General features: G+C 40.4%; 1 protein-coding gene across 18 annotated transcripts in view; it reads right to left on the bottom strand.

Annotated features, from left to right (window-relative positions):
• trpm3 (transient receptor potential cation channel, subfamily M, member 3) overlaps positions 1-15,391 on the bottom strand; it is a 145,750-nt gene that overhangs the window by 56,266 nt on the left and 74,093 nt on the right. For 16 of the 18 annotated variants that reach the window (XM_034595151.1, XM_034595136.1, XM_034595149.1 and 13 more), the window contains exons 2-5: positions 7,677-7,756; positions 5,170-5,371; positions 3,502-3,715; positions 1,655-1,779 (exon numbers count right to left, since the gene is read on the bottom strand). In XM_034595151.1, coding sequence (XP_034451042.1) covers positions 1,655-1,779; positions 3,502-3,715; positions 5,170-5,371; positions 7,677-7,756 — 621 coding nt within the window. Of the gene's footprint in view, positions 1-1,654; positions 1,780-3,501; positions 3,716-5,169; positions 5,372-7,676; positions 7,757-10,258; positions 10,327-15,391 lie in introns of those variants that run through there. The other 2 variants (XM_034595142.1, XM_034595134.1) reach the window with 2 other exon arrangements.

Here is a 15,391-nt window from a genome sequence, read left to right as displayed (position 1 = left end):
AGAGAAGATAACATTTAGTCATTAGGTATAAACATACATCAGAGAAGCCAATGGCCGGCAGTTTGTGCTAAGAAAAATGGATGGATTAATAACGAGCCTGTTCTTTCTCAACTGCATTAAAGTATCGTGTTGGTAAAAAAATGTTTTAACTACACATTAGAAAAGTCACATTGGGTATACACCTCAGGAGCAAAAGTTTATATGCGCTGCTACGGCAACCTGAAATAGTTCTCTGTTCTTCTTCTATATGTGTGAACTTAAATACTTGCTGTAGCCTGCTGCTGTACAATGGCAAACACAGAGGTTTCCCATAGTCACTACATGCGGTTATGGTAAGATGACTTAGCAATTATTTGGATGATATATATTTTAAACAGTTTTTCGCCGAACAGGGACGGATGTGTTATTAATAACTTTGCAGTTTGAAAGTAGGCGACATTTTATGGTTAACTATCATCACAGCTCTCAACTCTTCTTCGCATATGATCATCTAAAGCCAGGAGCAGTTCTTCCTTAGTGGATTTAAATGACAATTACAGTCCGAGCATTAAGCACTACTCAATATTTGCTCAGACTGGTCCCCATAGATACACGTCCTGTCTGCTTAAACTCCTCCGGTACACCACTAAGGCAGAAACATAGATCCATTGTCGATCAGCTCAGAAGACCTTTATAACGGTCATTGCTTAAACTCACTAATAGCATTGTTGGCTACAGACGCATGGGGGCTTGTCTCTGCTATGATTTATACCTGGATGTAAATAACCACATTGACTATTCACCGATGGATGGAAACAGCAACACCCTTCATAACAATACGATTCTGTAATAACATACTTTCAATAGCTACATAGTCATACTGTTACGCTGTATATATTTTGTTTACAATGCATATAAATTTATTTATAGTTCCTTGTGTTTTGTGTTTTTATTATTTATTATTTTGACTGAGTGTGAATTTCACTATTCCCTCTTTGCTGCTGCCACAAAGTACAATTTTCCTAAAGCAGGACTAAAAAAAGGCTCATCTTATCTTATCTTATACTTTTACTTTTTGTTACTGCAGGTTCTAGTGAAAGAATTACTCAAAAAAACACTGTGACCAATTCACAACATCCATCATTTTTAACAACACACAATCAATATTGAATATTCATACAACATTAAGTTTCCTCAGAGCTTGGCGCTGGTCTACTGGGACAGTATCTGACAATCGGAGGTAAACTCATCAGGTCATTAAACAGTTGAGACAAATCAAGCATGAAAAAAGAGCTTGAGCACTTAATCATCTCATTTCAGGCACCAACATTAATTGGCTCTGCTTGACTTGTTCAGCAGGACGGTGTGCAGGTCATTCTGGTGAAATTTTTACTGTAACATAACATCGATTCCCGAGAATTTGAACGAGTCAGCATGTTCTCCGCAGTCTCATGTGGATGCGCCTGCTGTCCGGCTCACTTTGAAGGGGTGTTTATCACAGATTGGATTGGCTTACTCAGCACCGCAGTTAATAAGCTGTCAGCTGCAATTTACTGCCTCTGACAACTGTGGAGTGCACATGATATTTGTCACACACCAACATGCAAACAAGTGGTAAAGGTGCCCACTGTGTAGCTGTTTTCATTGGGACATTTTTGTTTTTTCAGAGACTTACATCTTTGCCAACAAGATCCTCCTGATTTTCTACGATGCCCCACGGGGCGATGCCAATGGTGCAGATCTTCCCCCTTGACTTGGAGGCGTGGTCTTTCAGTGCGTCACCTACATGGCGAATCACACCTGTGTGTTTACATGAGTGTGTGTAAAAACATTTGAGAGTGTGTTTGAGACAAGGACAGAGAAACAGATAACAAATCAGTTTCATCAATTTCAATACAAAGCCACAAACTCAGATAATGATACACTCTGCTGCGATAGATAAACAGAATTTGTGCGGCGCAGAAGACAACAGAACGGCAGCCAATGTGATAATACACACACACACACACACAGACACAGAGACGGACAGGTCGTAGCACCAGGCTTCTTGTTGTTGTCCTCAGGGGAGCAGCAGTCAGACCTGGAGGACATCTTACTCCGTCTGTAATGCTGGCATTCATTCTTTCTCCACTTCAACCCTTGACTGTCCCTTCAATCTATCGATCCATTATTCAGGCCTCTATCTTCCTCTTTCTTGACTTTGCACCCATTCTGTCACTAAATCTTAAATTCTATTCCTTTCTGTATCCGAGGGTGTGCTCTCACACCATCCAACAACATATAATGTCTTTCTATCAGGTCTTATCTATCCTGTTAAACACATTTTCTATTATTGAATTATTTTCTGATCTTATTGATAAATTTAATCAAAGCAAGTTCTCTTTTTGTGACCTGGACCCAAAACAAGAACAATAAAGTGCTATACTGAGGAAAAAGTGAAACAGCATTGATTATCCACTACCAACACCTCTGATACTGTTCGATAGCAGATTATCAATCAAGATACTACAGTTACAATAATCTGCAAGATGGGAACAACCAAGCATTTACCAATCGCTCAACCTAAAACCAATATCTATAGCTCACCAAGATACATAAACATAGTGGAGCTCAGGTTCAGTCACAGAGACAATCACCCATATGCATGATGATTCCATACTTATGCATAATTCATGTGTTGTCAATCTGTCAGCTGTTGTTTTTGTTTACCCTATTTTCATTTCCGCTGATTTTATTTAGTCACAAACACTGTTACCCTGTTGCTCTCTGACTTTGAGAGATGCTTTGAAGAAAACCCTGGACCTGCTATGATTAAGACCCAGTGGACTGAGGTCCTCATAAATCCTGCTACAGGCCACTTTCATCCTGCTGCTAGTCTCAAGTCTCCACTGGGCTGACTCTTCCAGACTCTGTACAGGGGTAAACCCAATAAAACAACAATAACCCTAACCCTGACACCTTTAGGTCATATAGTCTTTCCTGATTAAAATACCACATGCACAATTTAAAAGAAGATTTTCATATCAGTCGATATCACAATAAAAGTCAATTATTTGCTATACCTCCTGACTGTGCTTGCACAATGTATAAGCATAATATTGATGTATGTTGCACTTTTGTTATACTGCAATTAATGAAAATTATATTGCGATAATTGTTGATTTTTTTTTCCTAATCGCCCTACCCTTCTTTGATCCATGAAATTCAAAAAGCAGTTTATACTCTGACACTGTAATCACTCAAGAAGCTCCTACTTCCCCTGTCAGACTTTGAGTGTCTGTAAGTAGAGTTAAGTGCTCATAATTTATTTAAAGAGCCCTTTTGTGGTAATCCAGTGGTTTTTTAACATATTTACACCCCTGAGGGGCTTAATAAATGGTTTATTTAATAGCTAATAACTTTTGAGGAACATTCAAACAAACTCATCATACTCCAAGAAGAGAGACTGCATGGTAGAGATAAAATGTCCAATATGATTTGTTTGTCTTCAACATGAATTGGCAAATTTGTACAGTTCTTTACCTGTGTTGACCCCACCAGTGAATATCCAGGCGCCTGTTGTCATGGCAGCCTTGATGAGCCCTTTGCCGAAGACCTGTTTGAGTTTGGGTTGTAATTCAAAGTTCTGCAGGCCCCCGTGGACTGAGATGAGCAGCTTGGGCAGGTCCAGCTGCCATTCCTTGGTCATCAGGTGAAGCAGCAAATCAGGCTTGGTGTCATACGACACTCGCACGTACTGCAAACGGGAGAGAGGTGTCAGTGATGTACAGCAGCTGCTTCATCTGCTTCGCCCTCAGGCACATGGCGACTTTTGTCTGCATGTGCCTGAGATTTAAACACACAAACGTGTATATGCAGACAGTAGGTGCACCCAATACGTGTTACAGGAGCATTACATGTGATGCAAATATATGATGTGAAGGTAAAGTTAAGTGAATATGACAGGGCCGTATTGAAGACCTGATGCTGAGCATATGGCTTTCATGTTTCGTGTTATAAAAAGTATTGAACAGATGTGTAGTATGACTGCAGGACCACATGTATTATGGAGCATCTGTTTATCAGCATCTCATTCATTTTCAGTCACTCAACCTGACATGTGTCTGGATGAATAATTTAGCACTGGGAATACATCAGACCTAATTTTGCCTTAATCATGCGCGTTGGAGTACATGTGATGTGGTTGAGTCAATGTGAGACAGTGACTGTGTAAACAACTCTCTCTACTCTTGGAATGGATCGATCACAGGCAGAAATGTATCTGCCGCACTCGTTTGAATCGATAATAATATGTCATTATAATTATTAGCATAGCTGTACTCTTTAGGCGAGCAGATATGATGCATTTCTTCATATGTGAGATGACTTTTAATTTGTTCTGAGTTTAATCTAAATATGAGCTTGATTGAGAAGGGTGCCTAAGGAGTTATACCCCTTTTACACCCAGGCACTTCAAGGACCGGTTCGGAGCCAGAGCCTAATCTCAAGCCAGTTCTTTGTGTTTCAACAGAAAAGGAATTGGCTCTTGGCCAGAATAACTGTTTTGAGTCTGGCATCAACACTTCGCTTGTCTAGCAGAAATAACTGCTTCAGACCAACCAAAATATTGTGACCAGCATTTAAAAAAACAAGCTTGTGCCATGTGTAGTCTGCCAAGAAGATTGATATTTGTAAAATAAAACTGAAAAGAGACACTATAGTCTGCCACTGTTGATGTTGTGCTTGAATTTGGCGCTAGTGTTACTGGGAAATCACAGACTTACACAGTGAAATGCAGGACGTCCAGACTGAGGAAAAGCTTCTACTCAACAGCCATCAGACTGTTAAATAGGTCAAATACATGCACACAGACATATCCCATAGAAAACTGTACACAATGTGTGTTTTGCACAGACTCAATAAGACCATGAATCTGTTTACAGTCTATTGCACTACACTGATGCTTCATTGTTCATATTTTTTTTCTCAATATTATTCTTACTTTATATGATATTTTTTAACTCCTAAAAGTTGAACCAACTCCAAACCCGCCCTGACACCAGGTTCACCTCAGTCAAAGACGGGTATTAATAAGTCCTCTTTACATTTCCTTTTACAATTTTAAATGTATATGAAGTGTATAACTTGAGGAGCAAGGTTTCTGCAGTACACTGACACAATGTGACACAGTAGATTTGTTTTGGAAGTCACCATGGCTTTGTTGGAGTGTCCTCCTCCCTGGAACTCGATGGTGCCGAAGGCATCGGTGGGACTGAGCTGTGTGTGCTTGGTGATGGACCACTTCTCTGACAGGCTGTCATTCTTGGCCAAACGCTCTGCCTTATCATTCTGACTGGATGAGATGCCAGGAGGCAGGCCCACATGCTGACCTATCAGACGACCACAACAGCACCTGGATGAGAGCAGAAAGTCAAAGTGGATGTAAGATGGGTATATTACAAACTGCTTTACAGTGAACAACTGAAACCTTGACAGGTCTGCGCTATTATAGAACTGGGCAGAAAAAAGAGGAGAGGGTGAGAAAGACATTGTGTCTAACAGGGGGATGAGAGAAAAAGTGTGAGAGCTGCTGTAGTCAGTGAGAGGTGGGCAAGGCTGAAATGACAGCTTGTCATTTGACTTTCATCTCTTGATTGGGAGGAGAGGAGGAGAAGCATCTGTGGGGCCCTGTAATCTTCCATTGGCTCTGTCTCTTTTTGGTTTTCTGCACCTCACAAACCTCTGTCTATCTCCCTCCTGTCTTCCCCTCTCCTTTTCCCTTTTGGCAACTCAAGAGTTAGCATCATGACAGTTGAGTTGTACAGAATCAGAATCAATAGTATTCCTACACAAGTACATACTTATTCAGATGTGCTGAATGCAGCTTTCAGACTCTGTATTATCACCTAACAGGATGGAGTGAGAGCCCTGGGAGGAAAGGGAGACGGGATGCTTTGATTATCACTTCATGTTTCCGTCATTCCTCACCAAAGGTACTTTGCCTCCCTCTGCCTTTACGTGTCAGCACAAATGTTTTTTGACTTAAAAAAAGAAAAGCTGATTTGATCTTGAGGAACATCTCATTCCCCTCCTACTGCTCATGGCTTCCTCCCGCTTTCCTCTAGTTATGCTAATTCTACTTACCTAACAAATTGTGGCATTTCCTGTATGTGTGTGTGTGTGTGTTTGTGTGTGTGTGCAAGAGTGCGCGTGTGTGGTGACGTGTGTCGGCACTTGAGGAATTAGATTTTACTTTTTGAGTCTGACAGTCAGCTGTAGGAAAGACTTTGATAAAGTCACCAATGGCAGTCACTTTGAAGAACATAAAAATTTAGTTAAAGTCTTTTATATTCTTGAAATGCACTAAGACGTTATGACGTTCAAAGACCCCAAACACCAGATTATTCCTGAAACATCACTGAAGATGTGTCCGGAAGTATCAGGAAGATATTTGCAAAAACACAGATTTATATTTTATATCTCCTTATACTGAGTAGATAAGAAGCTTCTGAGGGCTCTATCTTGAGAGCTGCTTAGATTAATAATCTTGTCAAATGATGTGGAATATTTTACTGATTCTGTGAACTGGTCTGACCCTGTATTTCACAAATGTCAATAAAGCAGTCGTGGGGTTTTAAATGTGTAATGTCAGTGTTTCGACTCATTCGTGAAGAGCAGGGGAAGTCGACTGAAATTCAGAGAGGTCCAGATAGAGAACATTTCCTCAAGCAAAGGTCCAGAACATCATAACTAGCATTTTTGATTTAGTGCAATATTTGAAACATAAGATGTATCAACGCTTGTGTGTCAAATCAAAGAAAGTAGAATGCATTAATACTTTTACAATATTAACTGTCTGTTTTAAAATTGACCTGGACTATAAATATATATATATATATATATATGTATGTACACATGCCGAGTAAAAAATAAAATACATGACAGAAAGCTTTTCTTTAATGTTTAAATTATAAAAATAAAGTGCTTGATTTTAGTTTCACTTTTTCTTCTTTTTGTTACCTTATTTTCACTTAACAGTCATAACAATTTCAACCCATCTGAACAGCTTTTAGAGCACACCATGTGAGGTTCCTTTTCTTACTTGTCTCTGACTCACTTCTCACAATCTACACTTCTCCACTCATCTCTGACACGTGCATCTCTCTCACTGATTGTCACAATGCTCATCGGGATTCACTGATTTGATTGGCATCACGTGAGATTATGTGTCAAGGCATGCAGTTGGTGTGTGAGTTTCCTGGGCCACACCACTGTCATTAAGGCTGAAAAGCGCAGAGTGTAATGGAAATACTCTCACAAAATTTGACAATTCTAAATGATCTGTCGTTTACAGGTTCAGATCCAGGTAGAACACCATCTGGGTACAGATTAGGACCACGTGCCGACCTATTATCAACCTCTGTAGCATGTAGCATCTACCTGTGTCGCAAACAGAAGCATGTGTGATATAACTCTGAGGCCTGTTTTAAAACGTGTGTAATTAAACAGCGTTCTTTATCTGATGGATGTGTGGTGGACTATCACATTAGTTAACTTACTGAATCCAAAACTGTTCCGTAATTTACATGTTTACACACAATAATGTTATAGAAATAGAAATCCTTATTGTTCACAAATCCCTTTTTGCGTAGAAATCAGAGCGGTTACATACATACATACATCAAAAAAATACAATAGGTAAACACATTCTTACTCACCTATGGGGGTCTTTGGCGCTCACTATGATATGAACACATTCTCTCTTGCTGAATGCTCTTTCTATCCACGATTTCTGTGCCTGCAGAAATGAAGACAGAAGAAGGCAGTCAGTCTTTGTCAGATAATGGAGCTCGAACCTGAGCATGCAGTCGTGACAGCAGGCAGGCAACAGGCTCATACACAGACTTTTAGGCCTGTGCTTCACTGTGGGGTTCACCTGTGAAAGAAAATGTTTTCTTGTCCTTCAGGAAATAAGAAGAGTTGTGCTTGGCAGCGATGTGTTGTGTAAAATGACACAGACCCTTATCTATCTCCAAGCAACAGTCCAGATTTGGAGGACGGCAAACACAACATACGCTTAGAGATGTAAGTAAAACTCAGCAATTTATTACCCCCAAAAATCACAGCACTTTGGAAATGACATACACGCACAGCACACACACCAGATGCAGAGTCCCTCACACATGATTCAAACGCTGAGGACACTCTGACAGAAATGCTTTGTTACTCAGTGACTCCAGTCCAAACTGGATGAGATGAAGAGCTGGGAAAGAGAAAGCGGATGTTAAATGCACTGAGGCATTAAATTATGTCCGTGTTCCACTCCTTAGATACTCTTATGTGCAGCCAGCTGAGTGTGTGTGAGGGTGTATATTGCTATGCGTGCATTTTGTTCTTATATCGTATATAGGTTGAAAAGACTTCCTCTGCATAATGGAGGTAGGGTGCAAGTACAAGACCATGATTGCTCTGCAGTCGCATCAGCTGCAGGTCTGAGTGACAGAGCGACTGACTGGAGCCAATTATCCTGCTACAGATACAACCAGGAAGACACTGCGGAGCCATGGAACGAGCCTGAGATAGACGCACAGCACATGTTTAGAAACTAGCACACATCATTAAAGACGTCTCCACACATTCATACATACACAAATCCGTAATATATAAACAGGGTTCCAACAGCACACAAGGTGATATACTGTATGCAGCAGAACCCTCTCAGTGCTAATAAATACAGTCACCAAGTTTTATGATAAAAGTAAGAAAGATATCAAGTCTGCTCGCTTTAGTTGACGGAGCAGTTAATATCATCTACGACCCTGTGAGTTGTGCCAGCACTTTGACCTGTAAGTAATAATGTTGCATTTTCACAAGAGATAAGAAGTAAGCTGGCTTAAAGGTGCCATGTAATGTCACAATGTGAAATACTACAACTATATATTCTTTGGCGAATTGCTGACATTTGCTTTACTTCCACAACGCTAACAGAACACAATGTTTTTTTTCAAGTGGAACCTGCCTGATTACAGAGAGATTATATTTTTCTTTATACATAGAGTACATAGTATTATACTGTTAAAATACTGTTGGTAGTATATCTGGTTATGTTATAGAGATTATGCCAGAAGGCCGAGAAGCTTACAGTTTAAGGTAGATTATATTTTGTAGTTGCTTTTTCAATTTTCTCCTTCACTGAGGAAGTGAAAGTAGGAGTATATTGCAGGGCCAAAAATAGGAATAGGTTATTACTTTAAAGAAATGAAAGTACAGGGGTGCAAAGTACCTTTTAAATTCCACTTACTGCGTCATTCAGAGGATGAGAGATACAATAACAACTGCAGGTACAACTTTGAAATCTAGATTTCCTGCGAGAGCAACAGAATAATCAATAAACACTTTGCCTTGTTGTTTTATCAGCATGATCAGCAGTCAAATGGGATAAAAAAATACAGAATATAAAATAAGAGCTACGCTTTCACTTGAACATCACAGCTGACTGTTAGATCTAACAGGGACAACTATGTTTTGTTTTGTTTTTTTTATTTGTCCTACTCTTGCACATGTGCCTAACGTCCTGAATGCAGCTGAATCAAGCTTCACCCTGCTGCAATCTGACCAGGACTTAGTCCTCTGTCCGCTGTCATGGTTATAAGTCAGATCTATAAGCAAAACAAACAGTATGTAATAAATATCTTCCAGTGTCTTTTCCTTTCTGTTATATTTAATGTGTTTGTGTGTTGATTAACTTTTAAAAATAAAACAGTTAATACAGTGAAAATCAGTTATGTGTTGCATACAAAATTTCTGTTCCTCTGATTATTAGAAAATTATCCTCGGCCATTTAAATGAACAACTTTGGACTCAGCTCTTTGTGGTTCAAAGGTTGCACTTCCTGTGTTGACGCCGCCATTCTAGGAAGTGGACTATGTCTGTGAGGGGTTTCGTGGCGACAGATCGCAGCACCAGAGGTCCAGAATAAAGCCGAATGTCTCAACGGGATGTTCACATACGACCAGGAAGACACACAGGCCAGACTCCCAAACCCACAGCAACAGGAACACAACAGCAGTGCAAACAAAAGGACAGAGCGTTTTTTTACTGCTTTTCATTCTGGGAGAGCTGCCCCGGCTCTTCTCCCAGCCAGCAGAGCTGAAAGCTGCTTGTACAGGGCTTTCCCCATCGCCACAGCTACAACAACACGCCCCATCCGCCTGACTGGCCCTGTCACACCACAGCACGCCAAAACCCATGCACCCCATCTGGCCACGAACAGGCTGAGCCTGCACACGGGCACACTTACCCTAACACCAGACTTTCCACGATTAACCATTACTCTGGGGGGGCTGGGGGGCTGCTTTTAGAGCTCACCCTGGCCACGATGACTCAGCAGGCCACAACAACGCCGCCAGCCCCATTCTTTCTATGACATGCTAAAACGGTGTATTCATCCGCCGGCTCATCCTTGCGGAAACTAGATCCATTCAGTGGCAGCAGCAGCAATGGTTTTCGGAGTTGATTAGTATTGACAGGGCTGAAGGTAAAATAAAAAAGTCGCTCTGCCCCAGAGCAGCCAACGCAAAGATTTATTTTCGCTTTGTAACCCCATCTTTTGCTCTACCCTTTCAGTCTTGACCCTCCATCTTTTTGTTCACACATTATATTCACAATTTCTCACTCTCTCTCTCATCTCTTTCTCCCACTCGTCCTCTCACGCTCACTAGTGTTGCTTATGAGATTTGACATGGTATGATGAGATGGCACATGGCCTGCACTCCATTGTGTAATTAAGATTTATCACCGGGGGGCACACACACAGTCCAATGTTTTGCAAGAGACCCGCTGTGCTTGTGTCAGTGTGTGTGTGTGTGTGTGTGTGTGTGTGTGTGCAAAGAGTGACTGTGCAGCAAGTGAGCAGCATCTGACAGCCTGTTAGGGGTCTTGACTCCATTACACTCAAACCTCCACCACCCTCCTCTCCGTGTTCTCGCTTCCCCTCTCGTATTATTGTATCTCCTCTTTGTTATTGGCAGTGGCAGGTAGAGGAATTGAGAACCATATGCAATCAAAAGCCTAATCTCCTTGCTGTCTTGCGCTTTCTATTTTCTAAATCTTTTGTCCTTTTAACAAACATGAATTACTCTGATTTGATACGGTCACATAGGTGAACATATAGGCAGCCTGTAGCACTGTAAAGCCTGTAGTACTGTTAATGCAGCGTATTTTAGCATTAAATACTAATTTACTTGACAGGATTTATTAAGAACTGAAGCATGAAACTAGTAATAAGCACAACTGTCGCCAAACACAAACACTCCTTTTGTTTGACGTCCAAAAACATGATTAAAGCTAGATCATCATCATCATCATCAAACAGAGCTGCTTTCTATTTGTATGTCTTACATCATAACATAACATAGAGAGCTTTTTATCAAAAGATATTAAACATTTTCAATTTCAGTAGAAGGTGATCACTTACACAATAAACTAAGTTGGTCCAAAGTTAGACCATATTTCTTGGATGCGATATCACAAAAGATACAAGTGCTGAACAACGAGAGCTCTTATTCATTCTTGGCTGCAAATAACTGGGACAGAACAGGAAGTAGTTTTTTCCTGCACTTCCAATTATGTATCACTGGCTGAAATAAATAGATTTATTGAAACTGAAATAAACACTAGAAATTTATATTTGTTTAAACGAGATAGTCAAGTAAAATCATTTTTTATCATAAACACTGAATATTTACATTTCTCAATCGATCAATTAATAACTGTATTAGATAAGACGCAATAAAAAGTATGTGATGGAAATTGGTTTTTCGCAGCTTGAGGGTTTCAAATTAAATTGCATCGGTATAGCTATTTCTAACAGGTAAATCTAAAGGTAAATCTGTGTGTTGACTCACCTGCGCTTTGAGATGAGCTGCATTGTTGCGGTGTTAGATGTTAGGACCCTATCTACAAAACAGAAAGTACTAAATGAACCTGATAAGAGCAAAACTGATCAGGCCACCTCTAAGTCCACAGGCAACTGGTCTATTCTGGGACTATTAGAACTACTGGAATGTGTGTGTGTGTGGGGGTGTGTGTGTGTGTGTGTGTGTGTGTGTGTGTGTGTGTGTGTGTGTGTGTGTGTGTGTGTGTGTGTGTGTGTGAGTGTGTTTTAGCGCATATTCATGGTGCTAAAGGTACACACTATAGGCAAACCCTGAAACCCTGCTCAACCATTCTTTACGTATCTCTGAGTATCCTCCCTGTTCCCCAATCCAAGTATGTACTCTATCTATATTTAGAAATCTTATGACATAACTATTTACCAATCTATAGTAATACCATAATAGTCGGACCTCTCCAAAATTATCAAAAGTACGAAGCCTTTTCCAGAAAACAGTTACTTTTTTAACTGCTGTCCTCCACTTTTCTTTTTCACCTGTTCTAGCTTTAAATTAACGTCAGACTGTATGAGTGTATGTGTGTGTGGCTAGGTAGCTACGTGTGTGTGAGTGTGTGTGTGTCAGAGAGAGAGAAAGTCAGGGAGAGAGTGTCATCTCTCTCAGCCCCATTCCTGTCAGAGATCGAAACCGAAGAGGGAGCCTGAATGGCAAGAGAGCCTATTATGTGGAGCAACATGACATTCGTCGAGCCTGCTCATCATCATTATTTGCATTTGCATTATTTGCATGCACTCACACACTCTGTGTAAGCTTTTGTCTTTTCACTTGCAGGCTTCCTGTATTATTTTAGGGTAGTTTCCGACCTGTTTTCATCAAGGGGATTAACGGACCTGTAGATAATACCGACCAGGTTTAATTAGCAGGAACATTGGGGGAAACTGGGAACGTAACACTGTAATCTCAAATAAATTAAGTATAATGATACACAATCAGGAAAAACACAGAAAGGAAAGAAAATTTACTTTCCAAAAACTGTAATCCTACTTAATGCAAAACACACACACAGGCAGGCACCAACAACATGTGAGTGCAAGGGAAATGATCAGAAAAAGCCTTGCTGGCCTAGATCTGGTGTAAATTAAAGATTAATGTATTCAGTGTCATGACTGACTCTGCTTGGAGGAGTGCACCTGAGTCCACACAGTTCAGATGCTGTAGGGTCCAGAGGCAGGTGTGTCAGAATGTGCATGCACGTATCACAACCCCCCCCCCCCACACACACACACGTAAAAAAGGTATGGCAAGGTTATAATCTTCAACTTACTCAGTGCCTTGTTGCCAGAAGGGGACACAAAATCACACACACACTAACGCCACTCTGTGCTGTTTATGTGTAAGTGCCCCAAAGATATGGAGCTGCATAGATCATACACAGAAACTTTTCAGTCTCTCAGTTGCTCTCTCTTCCTCTTTCGTGGTTGAATATAAAACGTTTGGCCCTAATTCCAAGAGAATGGACAGGCAACGAGGGAGAGAGGGAGAGAATGCTGTGAGCCATAAACAGCTGTTTCTGTGATGTTCCTACCTCGCTCCCAGAGAGAGAGCGAGAGAGAGTGAAGAAGTGTAGAATTATTTATTTTAACGTCTGTGTTGCACTGTGAACCAGGTATATGTAGGAGATGCAGAACACCTGACATTATTTAGTATTTAGTTACTGCTACTACGAATAGTAATAATTTCCTACATCAATGGAAATATGGTATCCTGTCTTAACACTGGGCTCTCTAAAATCACAAAGATCATTTTCTATATTTACAACCCTGGCAGGTATTTGTATTTTGAGCATAATTCAAGTTAAAGACGGATGGGATTTCCATCATTATTTTTTAAATTTTTACATAGAAATTGAGATAATGTTAATGTGAATTCTTTTAGCCAACTTTAATCATGTAGTGAAAATCTGATATGACAGCTCTATACAGCCCAACTAAACAGTTTACACAGTTAACAAAATATATATCCCATTAATATTACTATTTATATGTTGCTGTGCAAACTCCAATTAATAAGTGGAGCCATTCGCGCCATTTTGTTCCTCTGTGAAAATAATTTTATTATTAATTTATTCCTTCAAACGCGTTATTGAAAATGTCAGTGTTGCGATATTTGAAATATCCAAAAACCTGTTGATGTCCAGGTTTTTCTTAATTTTTAATAATAAGTATGTTCCTCCCTCTGTCCAGAAGCGGGGCTTTCCCCTAGGCCTTGCATCTGTACCCCAGCCTTGGAAACTGATGCCTAGTTGGTTTGTGTAAAAGGCACACATCTGATCATAAACAAGATGCCATGTGTCACAAACTGCATAAAAAAACCAAACGAGACACAGATTTCCAATGCAGTATATATATGGCAAGATTGGCATATTCCTCTGGCTTTTGTATGAAATCTACTGTTGGTTAAAAAAAGGATCCATTGTTAGCATAGTTAGCGTGCATTAACTCGCAGGGATACCTTGGTTTGTTTAGGACATTAAGTGAACATTGCTGTTAACCTGAACGTCCAACCAAATACAATTGAAATATCTGGTGCTCAGTCAAACATTGTTTGATTGTCAATATGGAAAAAAGGAACAAACATCTCATTCAGGACTTAGATGTGATCTTGCTCTGGTCCCCGGCAATTCAGAGCAGACGTAGACTAAACTGTACTTAGTTGAAATAAATTCAGCTCAGCCATTTTAGCTTCCATATCAATCACATTCATCTACCTAATGTCATTGTGCCTGGCTCCCCCCTCTCTCTCTTTTTATCCCTCCTCTCTTCTTCGTCTTTCTCTTCAAGGCCATTTGTAACCCTATACGACAACAGTTAGAAGCAAACCATGCACACAATATGTAAACCACAAAGATTGGAGGTACTGTATATACACAGTGACCTTCAAAGATAGCCTTTCTCTGGCAAGTCACTGCCTTGGTAAACAGCACTGAACTGTGACTCAATGGTTGATGGCGGCCCACAAAGGCCATCGCCATCTCATAAGGTCCATGTACTTACCTACAATAAGGGCGAGGTCATTGTCTCTAACTTCAATGATGTCAAGAGGAGGAACAAAGTGAAATAGTATTCACTAACCTGAACACACACAGAAACCTGGGTTTATCTTCATGTAGGGCAATCGGAATGTGAACTATACAACCCCCCTCTTACGCACACAAAATGAGTTTTCCACTTGTTATGGTTGTTTGCAGCCTAGGAGAGATTTAAAGTTTAACCCCGCAAAGGCAATCGAGTTACAGAGCTGTTTTACAGGGCCTATAACAAGTATGTGTGTGCTCGGGGGGGCAATTTCACTCCATTTGTCAGCAGCCAAGGTACATTGTTTCAAAATGGCCCAAACAAAAAGCAACTGACTATAAACTTGGGGCTCATTGCTTGCTGCACAACAAAGTCTAATTCTAAAGCAATATTTTACACCTCTACTCAGAAGCTCTTCTCGGGCAGACCAGAGGAAAGTTGTGAAAAGGAGAAAAACACTTCTCC

This window comes from Hippoglossus hippoglossus, chromosome 9 (assembly GCF_009819705.1).
Source record: "Hippoglossus hippoglossus isolate fHipHip1 chromosome 9, fHipHip1.pri, whole genome shotgun sequence".
NCBI lineage: Eukaryota > Metazoa > Chordata > Actinopteri > Pleuronectiformes > Pleuronectidae > Hippoglossus > Hippoglossus hippoglossus.
This window is presented reverse-complemented; position numbering and strand designations above follow the sequence as displayed.